At 37.7% G+C, this 22188-nt stretch overlaps 1 protein-coding gene across 1 annotated transcript in view; it reads right to left on the bottom strand.

Annotated features, from left to right (window-relative positions):
* The window catches only part of LOC139954541 (papilin-like), a 76851-nt gene that overhangs the window by 39358 nt on the left and 15305 nt on the right, over positions 1–22188 (bottom strand). The window contains exons 3-8 of the mRNA XM_071954391.1: positions 19329–19564; positions 17210–17373; positions 10329–10459; positions 2751–2874; positions 2369–2449; positions 873–1048 (exon numbers count right to left, since the gene is read on the bottom strand). Coding sequence (XP_071810492.1) covers positions 873–1048; positions 2369–2449; positions 2751–2874; positions 10329–10459; positions 17210–17373; positions 19329–19564 — 912 coding nt within the window. The remainder of the gene's footprint in view (positions 1–872; positions 1049–2368; positions 2450–2750; positions 2875–10328; positions 10460–17209; positions 17374–19328; positions 19565–22188) is intronic.

Here is a 22188-nt window from a genome sequence, read left to right as displayed (position 1 = left end):
CATTTGCTGCAACTCAGAAATTCCACCGAGAAAATGTGACACTTCAATCAGAACATCAAAGTCTCAATTAAGAAAATTTATAAATACCTCCGAGCAAAAACCTCATGGCCGTTTAATGACACGGATGCGTATCGGCACAGATATTGTTTGTACAGATGCTGAAAACGAGTAACTCAATACATGATGGTACTCAATTAAAATCTATTTTAAAAATAAATTAAAAAAAAAGAAGGAATGATTGTTTGTGCAACTGTCCTGTGCAACCCATTTGCAAGTTGGTGCTTGTTCTACTTGGTCATTTTATCATAATGGCCATGACCCTGCCGTTTTACTGGGCCATTTTAGACAACGTGTTAAAAGAAAAAAAAAAAAACTTTGGTATTTGAATGGTATTAACAATAAGGACCCTGGCAGAGACTGTCTGAATAAAAGGGTTTACCCTTCATATTTGTATTGACTGGCCAGCACGACCAACTAGCTTGTCCTTTCACTATAGTCCAACAGCTTTTTCACTTATTTATATTTCAAATGAAATAGGAAAGCTTTTAAAAACAGAACTAGCCCGTCGGAACACTTACGGTGAATTTTGGTTGGTCCTCTGGTGTTTTAACTGGCATTTGGCCAGCCGACCAGTGTTAAGGGAGAACACTGACCAGTATCAGGCCGTATCCAGATTGGTGGCTACGGCTAGATTTCCTCGTCGTCATGATTAAAGTATAGAAAGTCCACAGCAAAACCCTTAGAAACAGTCAGAGCCATAGCTTTAAATACAGATACCGCCAAACCCCAAAACACTGGTAAAACACTCAAATCTGATTTCTGCTCAAGGCCTTTTTTTAAAAGGTGTTTTTATCTCATAATCCAACACGTACCACAACAAATAACGGTTCTGAAATTGGCCCCAGGGCGTGGATGACCTCTGACCCATAGGATGGTGAATTCAGGTCTCTCTCGTAGTAGACTATTGTATCAGCTACTTGGAATGGCTGGGGGAAGTCGATGCTGAAATTACCGTTGATGTAGTACTGTCCGTTTGCGTTACGCAATGCTGTGAAAGAGAACAACAAAATAATATAAACTAGTATTCATCTTATACAGCCGTGAGTAAATTTACGAAACCAATAGACATGTCTTTCACACCTTTACCGTAAACATTTGTTATCAACAAAAAGCATGATTAACTGAAAAGTCTGTTCTCACGAGCCAGTAGACAAAAAGAAATATCCACCAGAAAAATCAAACCAAATTGCTAAATATAACATATTGGTCCTGATGTTGTAATTCCATGATTCATTTCGTGAGGGACATTTTTCAGAACAAAGAACTGTTTCTCTAGTATGAATTAATGTTTGCAATGTCAATCATGAAGTCGCATTGGGTTTACAATGTAATCAGCAAATATTTTAAACCATAGGAAGTGCACTTTTTAAACAGCCTCCAGCTTTCAAAAGCCTCCAGTATTTTCTGATGATTCTAAAAACTTCTGCCACCCAGTCTGCAAAAGTATTTTAAAAACAACCACAATTGCGTCAGCTGATAACTGACACAGCAAGCCTCAGTTGTCCCAGGTATGCGTGTTGTGCTATATTTATTCATAAACAACTTCTGTAACTTTAATTCCGTTAGGCAAAGAACACAGCCTGGACATCTGGTAAAATCGTCCCTTATGGTCAAGTGCAGGAGGAAATAAATGCTATTCCGTGTCTACAATTTTTTAAACCAGTTTACCAGACGCTTCGAAATAGAAAGCAATTCACCCCAAAAATGGGATTGGAAAATGGACAAAACATATTGTGTGCCTTAATCTTGCATAGAGGATTGATGGGAAGTCTTGTCTTGTAGAATAACCCCATAAGGTTTTATTATATGCTTTGTAGCAGTTAATGACCAAAGCAGGGTTACAAATTTGCTGAGAGAAGACAATTTCTGCTGAGCAGAAACAGGACAGAATGGACATTGCTGTAACAATTATTGTCCCTAATGTCTGCCATTCCACAAATGTTGCATTGAAACTTGACTTCTTGTAACAAATTAGTAGAGAACGAGTGCACGCCTCATTCATAACCAAAATAGTTAGATCTTTGTACTTAAGTGTCAGACTGTTGGTCTATATTTTTCCTAACACTGATTGTTGCAATGATTGTTGTTATCCCAGTGCTCTCTTTTGAAATTTACAAAATCAGAAATCAGTTTTGTATGGTGGACTGTGGATTAAACAAAAAAAAAGAATATTTCACAGGACTCATTATAAGTACCAAGTTCCAGTTCTTTATTACGTTGGTGTACGGACAAGAACATAATCATTTTCATTATCTCTGATGTAAAATAAACATCTATTAAATTTGAGGCATATCTCTGCGATACTTACCCAAGAAATTGTTGGATGGTTTGACCTCGGTGATGTTGATATTCATAGCTCCAGCCGGTAGAACCAGTATATCATTGTAACCTGTCGTTGCAAAAACAAAGAAGGATATAAATCCAAATAAATATTCAAAAAAATTTTTTTGCGAGTATCGGCATGCAAAACACACGTGTTGGTCTGATACACTAGCTTGTGCATGGGGAGAATCCTGGAATTAAACTGTTGGTATGATTTACTTCTGTACGGGATAGCCACAACAGGCGGTTGTACAGTAATTGACAGATGCAGATGCAGATGCAGATACTTGGTAACTATCTGCAAAAGTGTTCCCCAAAAATGTACCCCTTTTTTTTTTACAACACAAACGACATGGGAAAGAACTTACCAAATGGTAGTTTTCTTCTTTTGAAGACACCCTGGACAACCTTGCAGGATGAGCCGTCCCCATTACATTCTCGGCAGACATCTTCCTTAGCATTAGATCCCAGCATGTTGTCACATCCAACTTTCTGAAAGGTGACATGGCAAGTTCAAGGAAACAAGAATGAAGATATTGAATCCAAAGTTTGTGTTTATAAATTTATAAATTTTTAAATCAGTTGCTACAAGTTTGTTGCAATATTTTTTTTTATGAAACTAAACAGGCTGTCAAACGTTGTATCACCCCTTTGATAAAGCATACTTTTAGCTTTTCTTAATTCTTTTGATTGATCATTTTATCCCAAAGTTAGTCACAAACAGTTGATGGGAAAAAAATGCGTATTACAACTAAATTTAAATAAACAAGTTACCTTGTTTTTCTTAAGAAACAAATTCATTGCAAGCAGTAATCCCTAGGTGTAGTAGCAATGTAGTAAACTTAAACTTTTAAGTATGAAACAAAACAGAGTCCAAAAGTCATCCCAAGAAAAGTTTTTGATTTTTGGGGGTTGAACAAAGAATTGACTAGAGTGAGATTCGAACCAACGACCTCCGGATTAACGTGCCGTCGCTCTACCAACTGAGCTATCTAGCCCTATGTTGGCAGTGTCCCTATTTTGTCAATATCTTTGTTCCTGGGTGAATTCGAGGGAATTTGGAGGGAATTTCCACTGGTCCTCAGGTGTTATAACTAGCATTTGGCAATCGGTTAAGGGAGAACGCTGAGGGCCCTTTGCAAAATGGAACTTGCCTTGTCCTCTCAAGAAAGGTTTTTGATAACTAAAAACAAACATATTGTTTAATAAAACAAAATGACATTGCCTAAAATTATCTCAGGGACCACTTCCTCAAGTGTCCCCTTACATACATACATACATACATACATACATACATACATACATACATACATACATACATACATACATACATACATACATACATACATACAAACATATAGGGCATTTATATAGCGCCACTACGTCAAGAACGCAGTGCATTAGATAGGATATAGAGAATGTTTGATACACTTCTTAAATGTTCGAAGAGAGTCGGATTTCCTGATTGAGGGGAGAGTGCATTCCAGGTGTGTGGAGCAAAATGTGAGAATGTGCGACTTGAGGCCGACATAAAAGCCATTATACACTTTCGGTAAACAGTATTGTCCAAGTCCCACACTTCGTGTATCCCAACTTATATATAAAATAACAATCCTGTGGAAATTTAGGCTCAATTGGACATCGGAGTCTGGAGAAAATAACGGGAAAACCCACTCCTGTTTTCGCGCGTTTCGCCGTGTCATGACATGTGTTTATAACAAATCCGTAATTCTCGCTAACGAGAACTTATATTGTTTTACCGTTTTCTCAAAAAGTAAAGCATTTCATGGACTAATATTTCAAGAGAAGTCTTTCACCATTACCTTCTGTAAACCCTGTAAATTATTTGTAAATCTGTGAACTTTTTTTTTTTTTCCTGTACCGAAAGGGTCCAATGGCTTTAAGAAGCTTGATTGAGTTAGGTTCCATGAGGCGAGTAGTGTCGGATGCTGAGCGTAGACTTGAGCGCCCAGGCCGATGGAGAGACAGGCAAGAGGATAAATAGCCAGGAGCTGAATGCAGCCCTAGAATTACACAGATGCCATGGCTTCTGTTGCCCTGGTCTTGGCCTTAGTGCCCCTTGACATTTAGGAGCATAGACTTTAAGATTTTTCTATGGAAGTGCCAAAGTTTGCCTTTAAACTTGTCAGTGACTGCCAGCAGAACCAGTTAGCTTGTCATTCCACTAGTCTATCAGCTTATTCATGATTCCATATTCATATCAAAATATGGATGCTTTTGAGCACTGGCTGGCTAGCCAGACCACTTGGAGGGAATTTCCACTGGTCCTCAGGTGTTATAACTAGCATTTGGCAATCAGTTAAAGACACTGGACACTATTGGTAATTGTCAAAGACTAGCCTTCACAGTTGGTGTATCTCAACATATACATAAAATAACAACCCTGAGAAAATTTGAGCTCAATCAGTCATTGAAGTTGTGAGATAATAATGAAAGAAAAAAAACGCCCTTGTCACACGAAGTTGTGTGCTTTTAAACTACATTACTTCAGAGGGAGTCGTTTCTCACTATGTTTGATACTCTCAACCTCTCCCCATTACTCGTTACCAAGAAAGTTTTTATGCTAATAATTACTGTGTCCACTGCCTTTAAGGGAGAACGCTGGGGGCCCTTTGCAAAATGGAAATTGCCTTGTCCTCTCAAAGATTAAACTTGCAGGCCTGGGAACTTATTATAATTTTCTGATGGCGGTGACTTTCCTCTGAGTCAGTCATCCAAATTATTCCTACATAATCCAAAACTGATCTTGCTCCCACAGCATCATCAAGTTTGTTTAAGGTTTTTATAATTGGCAATCCAATCCCATGGCCTTTGACCCAGCAGAACATTATCTCTTGGGGTTTGGTTTATAGGGAGGGAATCAAATTTGTTTAGTTTGATCACCCAAGTTGATATTAAAAACCCCATACTTTGTCTTCATTTTCAATAACAGTATCTTCCAAAACACAGGCGGCATTCCGTTGTGAGTAATGGTTTTGTAGGCACAGGTGGCCAAACCCTTGTGGGTAGTATAATGATGAATCCGTAGGGACCATGTCTACACAGTGATCATTATTCTGACAGTGATGGAGTTATTATTAGGTAGCTTGGGGGCAGGGGTTTTAGATTAATAGAGATAACAGATTCAGAGGTAAATCCCTGATCTTGAATGTCTTTATTGAAAAGGAATATATAGCACAGCGTTGACTTGTTCATTTAAAGCCCTTGGACCCTTTCGGTAAAAAAAAAAGGTTCACAGATTTACAAATAACTTACAGGGTTTACAGAAGGTAGTGGTGAAAGACTTCTCTTGAAATATTTTGCCATGAAATGCTTTACTTTTTGAGAAAACATAGCGAGAATTGGGGATTTATTTTAAACACATGTCATGACACGGCGAAACATGCGGATACAAGGGTGGGTTTTTCTGTTATTTTCTCCCGACTCCGATGACCGATTGAGCCTAAATTTTTACAAGTTTGTTATTTTATATACAGGTATATAAGTTGTGATACACAAAGTGTGGGCCTTGGACAATACTGTTCAATACCGAAAGGGTCCAATAGCTTTAAAGGCAATGTATATCTTTTGTACTTAGAACTTTTAAATTGTCTAAATCCTATCATGAAGATATTCCATAAAACTAACCTGTAACAGTTTTATTCAAAAAGGAGGTCGCAATTTAGGGACGCAGGAAGACAAATCCCCAACAAGAATACACAATCTGAGAATTGTTACTCAAACTACTGCTTCTCGGATTAAAATTTGGGTATAACAACTGATATCTTTTTACATTTCACATTACTTTGAAGTGAAATGTTTCTCAAAATGATGAGGCCCTATACTTTTGATCTGCTGTAGGCTTCTGACCAACAGTTTTTAGTTGCCATAAATAAGAGTGCTTACCAAATGTTTACCTTAAGCAAGTTTTCTCTAGATCAACAACGCAAATTTTAAAATGATTTCTTTGAGAACAAAAGAAAACACAATTCCATGTTTTAGAGTTATTTTATTGGTGTCAGTAAAAAAAGGTTTGCATCAAAAAATCATATTATCAAAAGCTCTATCTTGCTTTTGAAGTTCGTTTGGCCTTGGGTAGTGGCACAGGTTTACTACTGCCACTGTTGTCTTAAGATAGGCAGTCTGTTAGCATTAGCTATTTTATCTTAAATAAAGTTTACATTTCACACGGATCAATTGTTAAGATAAAGGTAACCTTTACATAAATATTGTACTTGGAATTGTGTAGAATTGAGTTTAGGTTATAAATTACCATCTTAGGACTTGGTAAAGAATGCAGTAGTCTTGCGCATATTCAAACTTCCAGGACCAAGTTGGTGCCAACCATATTGAAGTTTTAAAGGTAGTGGACACTATTGGTAATTACTCAAAATATTTATTAGCATAAAACCTTACTTGATAACGAGTAATGGGGAGAATTAACGTAGTTTTCGAGAAAGAAGTCATTTTCCACGAATTTAAATTGTGAAACCTCAGAATTAGATTTTGAGGTCTCGAAATCAAGCATCTAAAAGCACACAACTTGGGTGTTTTTTCTTTCATTATTGTCTCGCAACTTCGATGACATATTGAACTCAAATTATCACAGGTTTGTTGTTATTGATACACCAAGTGACAAAACTGGTCTTTGACATTTACCAATAGTGTCTAGTGTCTGTGCAGGTTATAAAAATTTAAATATACATTTGGGAGAGTAGAATTTAGCAATGAAGTATTATGAAAATAAAATAAATTTAACAAATCAATGAAAGAAAGTGGGGAATATGACTTGATCTCAGCTTCCCATTTCTTTTACAGTACACAAGCAATAATTTAGCCCAACTGAAGTTCATGGTATCGTTAAACCTATGTAATGGTTGGACAAACACATGCGTGATTCATAAATGGGGTTTCTAAAATAAACAAACTCAGAATGTATCCAAACTGATGATTATGTCATCATTTAACTTATGAGACAGGCATGATTCACAGATGGGGTTTCTAAATCAAACAAGATTAGAATTTACTTAGCCCAACTGACATTTTCGTTATCATTAAATTAATGTAGTGGTTGGACAAATACAGACGTGATTCACAAATAGGGGTTTCTGATAAAAATTCAATTGTTCAAATCATCCTCATAGACTTGTGACTTTCTAATTGCAAAAAACAAAGGGGAAATGGCCGACCACACTCAACTTTTTTCAGTTTTTTATGGCACTGTTTTGAAAAGAAAAAGAGGAAATAAGCTGATTAGCTGAAAAGTTGCATGCATGCACAATGCATGGTCAACATAATGGTCTGTGCCAACAAGTATTCTAGTCTCCTGTTTAAATTTTGTTTCTTGAAATTGTTATTTTTAACACATTATTTCAGTTACATGAAATTTAAATTCTGTTTATAAAAAGTAGTTAAACACATGTTATTTCATACAAAAATGAAATCTTTATTATACTTGTTTTCTTTCAATAACTGCAAGACTTGCACAGCCTATAGAGGGCATTCCCTACAAGCATTGTAAAATATCATCGCAGAAAAGTAATGATCACATCCTGTGAGTAATATGAAATCATGGGTGTGCTTAATTTATGTCATTCAATAGTTTGTTTTTCCCTCCTCTGATATTACAGAGTCTTTACCCCACCCCTCCCCCCCAGGTGCTTTAAAAACAGGGTCTCCATAAAACCCTCAGGAGAGGGCAGGGGACTTAAGACCCCAGTCGCTACCCCTTCCCCCCAGACAAATCTAGATTTTGACTGAGCGATACCATCATCTTCTGACAAATTTATTGAACCTGAAAAGTAACAATAATTCTCAATGACTGATCAGACAGAATTATGAGCGTTATATTATAACATACACCAGCAATGGTTGGTCCAGGTTTTGTTTTAGTTTTTTTCAGAGCATTTATTTCTTTCACAGACAGCAGTCTTGAAAGTAAGTGAAGGCTTACACATAATTATCTAAGGGGGAGGGCCTGCATTCACTCTTTATGGTTGCGTGAAAGGTTACACACCCATGTTCCGACTTTCTAATGTACCGACACCCGATACCCTAAATGTTCCGAAACCTCCCAAGTGTTCCGACACATGGATGTTCAAAGACCCCTACGATCGGACCACACCCCAGTGTTCAGACATGCCCCTAATGTATTTTCATAACCCTAACCCTAACCTTAACCCAAACCCTAACTTGTAGATCACAAAAGGTTATCGCAATGGGGGTTTCACACACATCAAGTAGTCACCGCCTGATAAGATATCATCTGCCCCTCCGGTACACATTGACACGACATATCATTTGCAAAATAAAATAGCCCACCGCGTTGATAATTTACTGGAAAAAAAAAATCGGCATCGAAGGACCGAAATTTAACTCTTCAATATATGAAAATACCTAACCTGCATCTGCCGCAGATGCCAGAGTATAGTCTTAGCATCATTATCAATATTCCAAAAGACATTATGATATTTTATTAAAGAAATCTTTTGATTTGATCCCTACATTTTGTTTAGTTTTGATGTTCTTAGAATCTTAGAAAAGTAGACATGCTCCGCCCCCTTGCCAGATGATGTCTTTCTCTCTTCATTATTTCCCATTGTGTGAACTATATGCCTTTTGGTACTTGATAAACTTCACACATTATCCCATACCCACCCATACCCACCACCTGCTACTGCAGAGGACATTGACCCCCTTGCCAACTTGCCAGACATCAGCAACCTCTTCTTTAACTCTGATAAATCCCTCTCATCAACTGAATAGGGTGTTAATGATCACAGCATTGACTCACTGCTCTGGGTGCTTTGGCAGATCACTGTTCTTTCTCACATACAAATCCCCGATGATTTACACAAAATGACATCATGTAGCCCTCCACTTGACTGGCACTTTTCAGTCAAATTTTAAAAGGTTCTGTTTGAACTGTCCAAAATAGCTGAAAGACCCTCATTGAATTTAAATAATATACAGTCCCAATTCCTTCTATATCCAATCCCCACATTAGGAGTCAGAAGAGTTGGGCTGGGCCCATTTTCATAGAGGTGCTTAAGCAAAAAATTCTGATTAAGCAAAAAATTCCTTGCTTAGTAAAATCAGATTATCGGCCAAGACCCCACTCAATTGTTATGCTAAGTACACAACAGCTAAATACCAGTCTCAAGCAATGTACATAGCATGAACTTTTGGCCAGTAACATGTGTAAAATAAGCCAGCTCTTTTCGAGCTTAAGCAAATTTTTTGCTATTTTCGTGCTTAAGCAAATTTTTTGCTTAAGCAGCTCTATGAAATTGGCCCCTGGTGGTAGGTCCAGACAACAAGTGCTTGTCTCATCAGGCATAGGCTTGATACTTCATGGGAGGCACTGATGAAGGCATTTGCCTCCATGCCCCCTAGACTATGCCGTGGTGCCCTTGAAATGCCCCAGTAGATATTTACAATTCCCCCATACGGTACCCTTTACTGAGAAGAAAATGCATTGGTGCCCTTGCCCTTTCAAAAACGAAGCATACAGGCCTGCAGGCATTCCAAATCTTATCATAAGTCCAAACAATTTGGTGCAGAGATGGGATGGTTTGGGCCCCACATTAACCAGACCTTGTGTCGATTTCACAAAGAGTTAGGAAAAAACCTAACTTAAGACTAGTCCTAGGAGATATACGAAACGTATGGCTAGTCCTAAGTTAGGACGAGTAACTCGTCCTAACTCGAGATAAGACTAGTCTTAACTCTTTGTGAAATCCACCCCTTCAAAGAGCAAAAAAAAAAACCAGTACTCTTGCCTTGTTGTCACATTCAAATGAGAGTTTTAACTCTCATTTGAATGTTCTTTGACAAAAACTTTCAAGTTTTTGTCAAAGAACGAGAACTGGATGAGAATGAATTTGCTCCATCAAAGAGTGTATTTTTAATCCATTAAGCAGACAATTTGAGAATAAAAGACTCACCATGCATTCACCATTAACACACACATCTAGCTTGTCCGACTCGCATGGTGTTCCATCAATAACTTGTTTCGATATGCGGTAGTAGAAGTTCTTGCCTTTTGGCATACAGTTCAGTTCACACTTATTTTCAGCTGGGAAAAAAAAACAGAATAGAAAGGATAATTTCAAAAAAGTATTCAAATTACATGCAGAGTTTGTCCTGAACTTTTTCAGTGACTAGCCGGCTAAACCAGTATACTTTTCAAATTCACTGATCCCTCAGCTTTTACACTGACCCAAGTACACATTGAATCTTTTTGTCTTAACAGTTACAATAATCAGCACAACTTTTCTTAACCATGTATTTATTTTTTTCACTTAAAGGCAGTGGACACTATTGGTAATTACTCAAAACAATTATTAGTATAAAACCTTACTTGGTAACGAGTAATGGGGAGCTGTTGATAGTATAAAACATTGTGAGAAACGGCTCCCTCTGAAGTGACGTAATTTTCGGGAAAGAAGTTATTTTCCACGAATTTGTTTTTGAGACCTCAGAATTAGATTTTGAGGTCTGGAAATCACTATCTGAAAGCACACAACTTCGTGTGAATAGGGTGTTTTTTCTTTCATTATTATCTTGCAACTTCGACAACCAAATGAGCTCAAACTATCAAAGTTATGTTATTTTATGCATATGTTGAGATACACCAAGTGAGAAGACTCGTCTTTGACAATTACTAATAGTGTCCAGTGTCTTTACTGGGTCGATCTTACAAAGAGTTAGGACTAGTCCTAACTTAGGACAAGTCCTCGGAGATCTCAAAAACGTATGGCTAGTCCTAACTTGAGATAAGACTAGTCCTAACTCTTTGTGAAATCCACCCCTGTGTACTTTTTGTAGTAAAGGGGAGCCTCCTACTACCATTTCCTTTAAACTGTGTAGGTTTAATGTAAATCTTTTGACATTGTGTTACCAAAAGTACCCCAATCCTTAAATGATTCAGAATCATTTTAAGCCATCAACCTGAATATCAACCACCAGAAACTCAACTGGCATGATTTATGCCAGGGCAAGCCAAATGGCACTTCCAGCATGTCCTCACATGAACTTTGACATTAACATTTTTTTTATAGCAAGCCTCAAGTCTTTCAGCAGCTCTCAATGATTTACAACCAGAAATTTATAGTGCGTGAAATCTGTGGGTTGTGTTTTGTTATCCAGCCCTGATACCACCTTTCATTATTTGTACATGAGTAGCATAAGGTTCTTTATTCAGTTGAACTATAAAAAAAAAAAAAATCATGGACATTATTTTCTTTCTATTTCGGGTTTGGAAGCTTGACTTGAGTGAGGATCCCAGGGACCCCAAATGTTGACTCACAAAACACGGACTGTCAATGCTTTCTTGTTGGTGTCTCCATAAGGCCAATCAAACAAATAATTTGGTCATTGATAAAATTTCTCCACAGGTCGAGTGGAATGATTGCCTTATAATTATTTTTCTCCTGTTGTAATCTTTAGAACACTACCTCAGGACGATTCTAAACAAAACATATTGGAATGTGGAACTTTTTATCAAGCTTTGGTAGTACATTTGAATGATAGGCTGTGTCCGAAATGGCGACTTCGGCTACAGATACAGCTAAATCAGTGTGTCTGTCAGTGTAAAAGAATAGGCAGAAGTGCACAATCTAGCCATAGCTGTAGCCAAACTCTTTTGAGACACTTTGAAAAATATTGAGTTTGTGGGGAAGTATATTAAACAGCACTTGTCCGACTTTGTAGTGATAATGTTTGAAAGGTAAGTTTTATTGTATAGAATGCACAATAAGCTGAGTGTAAAAACAGCACTGACACTGAAGGAGAGAGAGAGTCTGGATAATGATTGGTGCATCCCTACAGCTTGATCATTTTCCATTTCTCACTGCCTTGGTCCTTTGAAACAAGTAGGAACATTTCATTGAGTACAAGGTCAGACCTAAATGTACACATGGTGTAGCTTTAGAGGCTATTTATTTTAATCACAATTCTGCTGATGTTTCCAAGGGCTAAACAATCTAAAACCAGACTTAAAAGAAATCTTGAGTATCGTGCCTGCATGAGAAACGACAGAACTTCGTAAGTTTTGTCAGTGCATGGTCAGTGTAGCTCTCTGATCATACACTTTACTGACGACTCCATAATTATAGAACACTTCAGAAGTTCTCATGCAATGCGAAAGAACAAAAAAATCAAGCTTTAAAAGTAGAATGTGCCATCACCAAGGTTATTATTAGTTGTTGGATGACCTCAGTGAGCCAATCAGATTAAGCAGTGAAGAAGCGTGTGTGCATCTAGAAAGACACAGTGACTGAAACATAAACAGTCAATAATACCGAACAAAAGGCAGATGACACAAACAATGCCAAACCATAACAATCCAGCTACTGCTATCAATAGATCTTTTAAATTGATCGTCAATATTGACCCAGCTCTCTCTGTGGGTTGATCAGTGTTCCACCAGCGAGCCACTTTGTGGGAAAATAAGTTTCACTGACTGGGTTTTTCACCACAAGTAGGCCTACACAGTGCACTCTTCTCAACCTCTCAGCTCTCATGAGACAATGAATGCAGACTCAAACTGATTGGTTTCCGAGGATGTCTGGATGGATGAATGCAAAGCAAAACCAAACCAGTAGTGGTTTCTTTTGTTTCGTCTCAGAGACAAAACGGGCAACAACAAAAAGTTTTTGATTGTCTGGTTTTTGTTCTGCTCTATTTAGAGGAGTTGGGTTTAGAGAGAAGGTTGGGGTCACATTCAGCAGTGACCTGCTATCAGCTTCATTCAAATTATACAACTGCAAAACATGGTGTTTTGTTTCTGCTTTTCGTCATGAGATCGTTCCATTTGAAAAAGCCAAAGGATGCATGGAAAATCCAGAATAGTTTTGTTTTGTTATTGCATTGAAAAATCTTTAGAATTTTTTTTTATATTAATATCATTTCCAAGATATTAGATTTAAATTAACACCCATGACATACAAAATTGCATCCTGAATTAAAATGAGTGTAACTCTTTTTGAAGGGAGGGAGATAAAGCAATTTGATAAATTCTTCTCATGCGAACTACTGGCGGTTCCTTTTGTCATACACATTTCATACATGATTCAGGAGAGTTCCCATTGATCACCAATATAGCATTTCATGGGTAACCATTTGATCAAAGGGACCCCCATACAGAAACAGGAAGTCTGCTGTATGGTGCAATCAATGGGTAAAATAGCCTGACGTAAATGGGTGTGAAGCCCGATTGTTCGATATTGATCAAAAGCAATGGGGCTCATTGTTGGGGCGAACCATCTCCGGTGATCCCTGACATAACATTGATCATACTTGGACCTCCCTTGGCTTTCTTGTTGATTGACAAGAGTAGACAAGATACTTTAAGGGGGCAATGACATCAAAGATAGACAAGTCCGCTGGTGACAACCTAGCATAGCAACATGGTCCAATGTATCAGTGTTTTCCCGCCATTACGAGCATGCATATATTATGCCTGATATTTACCCTTTTTTTTAAACTAAAATTGATTGGTCAACCAAATTAAGGTTTTTACCAAGTATTGAATCACATCTTCAGTCCAACTTTGATGCAAAATTTTGGTACAACCATTAAAGAATTCACACAACAAAGTTTCAAATGCAAAAATAGATCAATTATTAACTGTAATGAACCACTCAATTCTAAAACCTTGAGTCAAGAAATGTTCACATTCCATGAAACAGTTTAGCTTTGCCCCAACCATTCTGCAAAGTCACGGACAATTGCCAAAATGCCGACTGAAGAAAAGTGCAGAAGTGAACTAACTCATTTAAAGGAAATTGTCATGATTGAGCTTCCTGCCAAGATGACTCTTAATTTAGAAAGTAGAGCACGGAACAAGGGCCTTTCCTTAGGGGACCAGGAAACAGTTTTTTTCTTCTCAACTTAAAAAAAGCCCCAAGATCTATAAAGAAATGCATTGTTCTAAAAAAGAAAAATTAGAGTGATGGTGAAGGAGTTTTTTCAAATAAAGAGGCGACATGGTCTAAATTCTAATACTGTGAAAAAACGTATACAATTATACGCAAATTGAAACCTACCCCCCCATCACCTTTGCTTACTTTGTTCGTCGCAAATGAATTAAGCTTAGTATAAACGTGAATACAATTCCTATCCAGAGATAAACCCCTTAGATAGTTTTCATTGAATCAACTGATCACCAAAAGAGGGTTTGACTTTTTAATGATTGGCCAGCAGGACCAGTTAAATTGGCGTTTCACTAATCTGTCAGCTTTTTCACTGGTCCATATTTCAAATGAAACAGGGATGCTTTTCCACACTAAACTAGCCAACAGGTGTTTTAACTGGCCAGCATTTGGCCAATGGACCACTATTAAAAAAGGGAGAACGCTCGAATTGGAGTGTTGTTGAAAACTAGTGGAACTCTTTCAAAAAACACAAATAGATTAATGACATACTTTCCATGTAAATGTATCTGTTGGTACCTGTCTTCTGGATACATACTCTTTGAAATGTGGGGGGAAAAAATGTCAAAGTAGAATCAAACAATGCCCATGGTCGAGTACAAAGTCATGCTTCAAAGACAGAAACTAAGATGTCAATCATTTGAAACTGAGTGGCAAGCTCGTAATAAATTCAGTATCCCACCACATGGTCAGGTTTTTGTGGCTGGGGGGAAATTTTAACCCTCAGTAATTTCGTTTATTTTCTTAACCACAGTAGTGAATTCTTGTGTTGAAATGCCAACTATGAATGATCACTTCACACAACTGATTTATGATATTTACACAACAAATTCTGACCATGGAAGTAACTTGTAAGGTCCAGGGACATCTCTCCAGTTCACTATTACTTTTATTCATGACCTTACAGTACATCTGGGTTTGAAGTATAATAGCTTTTCCTTTTACTTCAAGGCTACCTTTTCTCCCACAGAAATAAGTGTTTGCTTCAGACATTTTTGTATTAAAATCACCTTTAAAAAATAATATATTGAATTAACCTGGTACAGCAGAACAGCATTTTCAAGACCAGACCAAGTTTCAAAAAGTAGCTTAGCACAAACAAATTATGCTTACCAGAATAAGGTAAACAGCCAAACTATCATGCCACTAGTAACATTTTTGACTTGTATCCTTCCCATTTCTGCTTAGCAGAAAACTGGTAAGCAATATTTTCAGCCCAAAGAGGACTCTATAAAGTTGGGCATTCCATGGCCCCCATAGCCCTTGTTCTTTTCCAACCAATAAATATACCTCAATGGTTATGATATAGAATCATAATGACTGGTTCTGTTTTCAAAGAAAAAAGGGTTCTTAGTCGTTGATAGCCTGCTCAGAAAAAAAGCTTAGTTCACAGCAAAATGTTATGCTTAAAATGTACACCACCTAGAGGAAGTGATTTGATAGTTTTCCCAAGCACCGATGTTGTTACACACTATATCAACGGCGTTGTGTAACTGTCTGCATATCAGCTACGCGGTAAAACCAGAAGCACAAACAGAAGTTGAGACAATGACAAAACATTTTAGATTTCCTCTGTCTAACACAGGGCAACGTTGGGAAATGCTCTTGATTCAATTTCTGGTGTGAAGTGGAAGGAGATGATTGGTGAATAAACACTTTTTCCAAAACTCACTTCCTGTCCGCAAAAAAAATAATAACCCTCCTGAAGCCAGAACAGTAGCGCATCCTGGGTACCCATGTACCACGAGTGAAGGCTGCTCTATTGTTTATACCCCCATAAGGCCATAGAGGAAGGAAGAAATTCAGCCAGTTGGCATCCAATAATAACCTAGTGGTTGTCCAATAATCGCTAATTGACTGGCCCTTGTATTTATTATGTCTCCATTTCCTGACCTCTCTGTTTTTAAGGTCACACGTGAAATGGCTACTCGGGTTTTTTTATTTTGTATTATTATTTTTTTTATCATCAGTTGTTTTTGTTTTTCCTCAACCTGGAGAGAATTCCCCTCTTCGGAGTTTATTGCTTCTGGGATGTTGAGATTAATGTTTCCCAGAGATTTATGGTGTTTAGTTATGCCTGATAAAGAGGGCCATTAAAAACCACAAAAATGTGTGTTATGTGAACTTCAAGTCAGACATCCATAAAATTGGGGATACACAAAGGGCCAAGCAGTCTCCAGTCAATGAATTTACAGTGATAACAAAAAACTACACATGATGCGTCAAGTGTTTTATGGAGGGATTGTTAGATCCAAATCTTTTAATAACCACATTCTGCAACCACACAGTGACAATTTTATATTAATAGACATTTATTGGACCTTTGCACAATCATTGTGAAGCGCACTTACACGTGCCAATCCTGTTTGCTGTTTTGGGAATCAAATTCTACAGAGAGGAATTGACTCCCAAAATTATGGAAATGGTAGATGCGCATTTTGCGGCGGTGCGTTGGGCATCTGCAAGGAGTTCAGGGAACGATTTCCCTTGTAACGGAGAGCAAAATGTTTCACAAAATGTTTCTGTCGCTACTCAAACATCACCATTTGCTACTCAATATTGGCATTCAGTCAGCACAAAATAAGTTCACCTGATTGTTTTGCTTTACAAAACTGCTGGACGAAAACACTCCCTGGTGTTAACAACAATTTTTTTTACAAAAAATCTGTTTTGACAGCGATTTTGTTTACATTTGTAAGTGCTTACTTCAGATTTTGACTTGGTAAGGATAGCCCATTTGATGCGCCAAGAGAATTCTATTTAAGGGTAACAGGTGTCATTAAGACAGCAGTTATTATTCACGTCAATCAAGGCATAAGAGCCAGGCGTTGATAAAGATAGATTAGTCTACTCATAGAGTAATCTCTGTCCTTACTCTATGGTCTACTCACCTCCTAGATAGGGCACCCAGGTGTACAGATTCCCTTGGAATGGCTCAGTGTTGTACTTGGAGCATTGTTCGTGGCGGAAATCTTCGGAACCTTCCGGGCAATCCTGGATGTTGCAGGATCCGTAATTTCTGTCTGGTCCGACACAATTTGGTTTAAGACCAGGCCTGTTGAAAAAAAAAGTAGTAAACTATTAAAAGTGATTAAGGGCAAGAATTTTGGGAAGGGGTTAATTATTGCTAAGGATATGGATTACTTAAAGGGATGCTGCAGTGAATTCAAGTAAAACAGTTAATTTTGCTGTCATTTATTTCTGATATATGTATTGAACATCAATAAAATGTGTTTTGTTTAATCGCGACATATCTGACTTGCGTAATTAGCGAATAAGTCATGCCCCCCCCACCCCCCTTTTGTGGATTGTTATCGCCCCCTACCATCGACGTCACGTCGGGAATTCAAACATATCGTCGGCAAAAAGAGTCTGGTCCCTAACTACACGCGCCTAGGTACCAGGCCACACAGTGCACACGTCTTTATATGCACACAGCAAGGGGCCCGACGGCTCGGGTTACCGACATGACGTCACGTTTATGCAAATGAAGGCTCCCTTTTAGGGGCGGGGTGGGTTCCCCTAATCTCTTGAAAACCATTTTAAAAATACTTGCGCATTTAATAAAAAATATAAAACATATTTCAGGTTTAAAAAGTCATGTTTAATCGTTTAAATTAATAAAAAACACTGCAGCCACCCTTTAACATTCACTGAAATTCGATTAAGAAGTTTTGTTTATGGTTCACTAAAAATTGTACCACTATATCACTTTGCTTACACAATTTTCAAGCAAGCAGGGCCCAATTTCATGACCCTAACATAAAAATGATGCGTTTTGGTCGCACTGTGAAGCCCGTGATTCTCAGGCCGCTAATGCAGAATTACCTGCTAAGCAGAGCCATGAAATTGGGCCCTGCCCCAATTTAATTGAACACTGGTCATTACCCTTACTTATTAACTTCAGTAATGCACATTTGTTTTAAAACCGAGCGCCACAATTAAAACAAACTCATAACGCACCATCAAAAACTTTGTACCTTTTTTAGACCACATACTAGCTAAATTACCACCTGACAAAACCTAAACCAACACATACTGTGAGCCTCTCCACTTTAATGAGATTTCAGCCAAGTTCATTAGACAGGAGTGGTGATTAACAGTTGATTAAATCTGAGCAAGTGTCAACGCATACTGTCAAGGCGGGAATGATATATATCTGCTGCTGTTATTTTCCAAGAAGACTGGAGTCATTGTTATAGCATAGTTGAAGAAACTGGTTCAGTGGCAGGTGTGCCATGTGCATCATGCAGCATTGGGTAATGGGACAGCTTTCCCCAAGCTTAAAAATAGGGACCCTGTCCTAAGGTCAAGTTTAGCTTTGTCATGCACTCATTTACCACTAAAGACAACTCCAAATGTAAGTAAAAGGAAAAAGTCTCACGTTGAAATAGTGCAAAAGTCATTAAATTTTATGAAAAAATTGAGAAAACCTTTGCCTGTCAAAAGGTCAATTAATTGAATATCCAAAATAATCACGCAGAAATAACTAAAAATAAAAATAATAATAGCAAAGTCTTATATAGTGCACGTGTCTACCAAACAAGGTACTCAAGGCGCTGAGTATTTACAAACTTTCAGAAAGATAGGTTATTGCAGTGATGAAATTCTGAGACCCAATTAAAAAGTGCTTTGTAGAAAAACCTAAAGACCATACATTTTACAATTGCACTTGAAGGGTATCAAACACAGTGGCATGTTACAACATTTTAATAGCAGTGAGATACCTACAAATGTATTTTTCATTTCCATACAGACTCAATCTATTTGAAAATGACTGGATAACAAAACTGAATTCGACCAGAGAGTCACTCTTTAGGAAACTCACATTAAAAAATTGCAAAATTTGCAGCAGCCATTTGGAATTGGAGGGTTTTACTTTATAAGTAATCACCTAGACCCTCTACTTCATAAAAGCCGTCTCATAAAAACAGAGAACAGCTAAAGGTTTCTTCCTTGTCTAGCTGAGCTTCGACATACCATACCACCATCCTTGCTCTATAAACATACCTTGAAGTGATGCATTCTCTCTCCTGGTAGGAGACACCCCCTCCACATGATCTGGAACATTGGCTCCATTCATCACTCCAAGGACCCCATGTGTCATCTTCTGGTATCAGCCCTTGGCTTGATTCAATACCAACCTCCCCATCATCAATGGACCCATTAACTGGCCCCTCACCACCTTCAGACACTAGCCCACCTTCTGGAACTAGCCCACCTCCAGTCACAGGACTTTCAATTGTCTACAAAGAAAAACAAATGGAAACAAAGGCTTTATTATATTATTTATTCAGTATTTAATGGGGAGGGATAGGTATTTAACCAAACCTTATAAACAAATTCAATTTTCCAGCAACGTTGTGGTTAAGACTACAAAGTCTGAGACAATGTCCAACAGGGAGACTGAGACGTGACACGAGACGGACACAAGTAATTCCAACAAATCTGTACTGTATAAGAAACAGGCCAACTTCATTTATTTATTTTGGCCATTTAATGCTGAACCACTGATTTTTCCCCATATGATGGCTTCACTCAGCCTTCCCTATGTACTATGATGTAATATCGTCCCTCTATTGAGAGAAAACACAAAAAAAATCCAGTGTGAGCTTGAAAATTACACTTGCTAGATTTAGTGTGTTTAGGTTCCTTTTTCCTTTGTTATGTTTTACGATTATGAAATTAAAGCTTTGAGTCCTTTGCTTCTTAGACCGAGTTATACAGAAGAGTTTGCGAAGTTTTTAGTTAAACACTTTGCCAAGCAAAACACATCAATCAATCAATCACAGTTGATCAATCAATCACAATCAGTCAAAATCAATCAATCAATCAATCACTCAATCACTCGGAGTGGCAGTATATCAGAATCAGAGGTTACAGACAAGGGTATACTTCAAATATTTTTTAAAGACACTTTTCTCCTGAATGGACTCTCTTTAAAGTTTGTTAAATATTGTGCCTTTAACTGAACCACCTCATCCCCAGCATGAAAACCAATATCAATACTAGTCATCCTATACAAGGATTCTACCACCACAAAACAACACTGTGATTCATGGTGATTCCAATATCAAAACTTGACAAGATTCCAACATCCAAATTTTCACTAGATTTGGTCATGGTGATAATGTATTACTTATTTTTTACTGAAAAAGTGCCTCAGAATATACACACTCAATCATTTGTTACACTATTCATTTCAAGAAGCCATCATTCAAGGCAAACTATCATCAAACTTGTGACTGCCATTCTGAGTGAATTACGCTATCCAGTGAAGTTTACAGTAGGAATTCCTGAGAGCATAAAAGCTGCTCTGTGCTCTGAAATGCATCCAAGGCCACGTGATGACATCATACTGAGAGTTTGTCAACAAAATAATAACATCCGAAACCACCAGCCTTACTCCAATAATGCCAACCATTCACGCAGTCTGGTGATAATTGGGCCAGTGTTTAGTTTCAATGGGCCTTAGAATTATCCTAAGGATTTCCAAATGGTTCCTGATGTATTTTTGATTTACTGTGGGTGGTAAAATGGTTTAGAATATGAAACTTGTGGCTGATTCTGCATTCCAGGGGTTCAAGTGATTCCCCCATTGTAAAAATAGAGGCATTAACTTAAATCTTATTTTGAAACCACCAGTCATGAAATTCTAGAAAACATAAATAGTTGAAGGCCTAGACTTAATCTGACAACTTGTTGAGATTTGGTAATGGTAGAGGAATTTCAGTCTGAAATGCTGCCTTTGGGTATTTGGTTTTTGGACAACAAATTTTGTTTGATTGACAGATCGTTAATCAAACCTACTAGGGCAACTGACAGAAACATCTTCTTGAAATCAGGGTTAATTGTGAAGTTGTGAAGAATATTTTCTGAATCACTTCTTAATAAAAATAGGTTTGTGATCAAGGAAATTTTATGACAACCCTTATTTGAGTAAATTACTTCACTTTATTGTAACAAGTTTTAGTTGAATCACTTGGGTGTTGATTGACAAGGAAAAGGCATTGGACATTTATTTGAGATAAATATTCACCGTGGTCTGGGACTTTGAGGTAGCGCTGTAGTGTTACACACAATAATTAGTTTGTGATAATTTTCTTCAAAAATAAAAAAAAGCTTGTAGATAAACAGAAAAGAAACCCGCTCAACAAACTGAATAAACCAAAGTCCAATTTCATAGAGTTGCTGAAGAATCCAAGCACAAGTAGCTAAAACACAAAACAATTATGCTTAACAGATTGAGGTAAACACCCAAAGTGCTCTGTCTTGCCATGGTCTTCTGTACCATTTGTAACTGGTATCCTGCAATTTTTTCTGAGCGTTGCTTTAGGTCGAGGCAGCTCTATGAAATTTGGCTCAGAGTTTTGGCTAAAAACACCCATAATTAGTATTCCCTTTAAGACATTCCTCAACCAAACCACTTGTGTCTTGCCAAGAGTCCCAGTCCTCCCAGGGAAGCCTTTCTATAAATAGACAGTCCATGGGGGACATTGTGACTTCCCCAGCCTTGACGCTCTGACTCATCCCACAACCATGCCTCACCAATTCCCCCAACTGATATTGATTGATGACTGATAACTCAAGAACACAACAAAAGTCAACTTCTGTATTATCTGGTAAAGCTGTTTGATGTTATGGTCAACACCAGGGGATTAACCCACCCACACAAAACATGATAACTCTTTGGTATGTATTTGTCATTGGGGTATTGACTACTTTTACAGTAGTTGCATGAGGTATCTTTTTGTAAGCACAGGAAGTTGGTTACATAAGTTTAACCACAATTATGTGGTTTACTCTAAACATCTCAAAAGTTGTCAATATTTTGGTGGTGACAGCAACAACACATTCTTTACCCTGTCTG

The sequence above is a fragment of the Asterias amurensis genome, chromosome 1, assembly GCF_032118995.1.
Source record: "Asterias amurensis chromosome 1, ASM3211899v1".
In the NCBI taxonomy this organism is placed as follows: Eukaryota; Metazoa; Echinodermata; class Asteroidea; order Forcipulatida; family Asteriidae; genus Asterias; species Asterias amurensis.
Note: the sequence above shows the minus strand (reverse complement) of the source record. Positions and strands in the feature narration are given on the sequence as shown.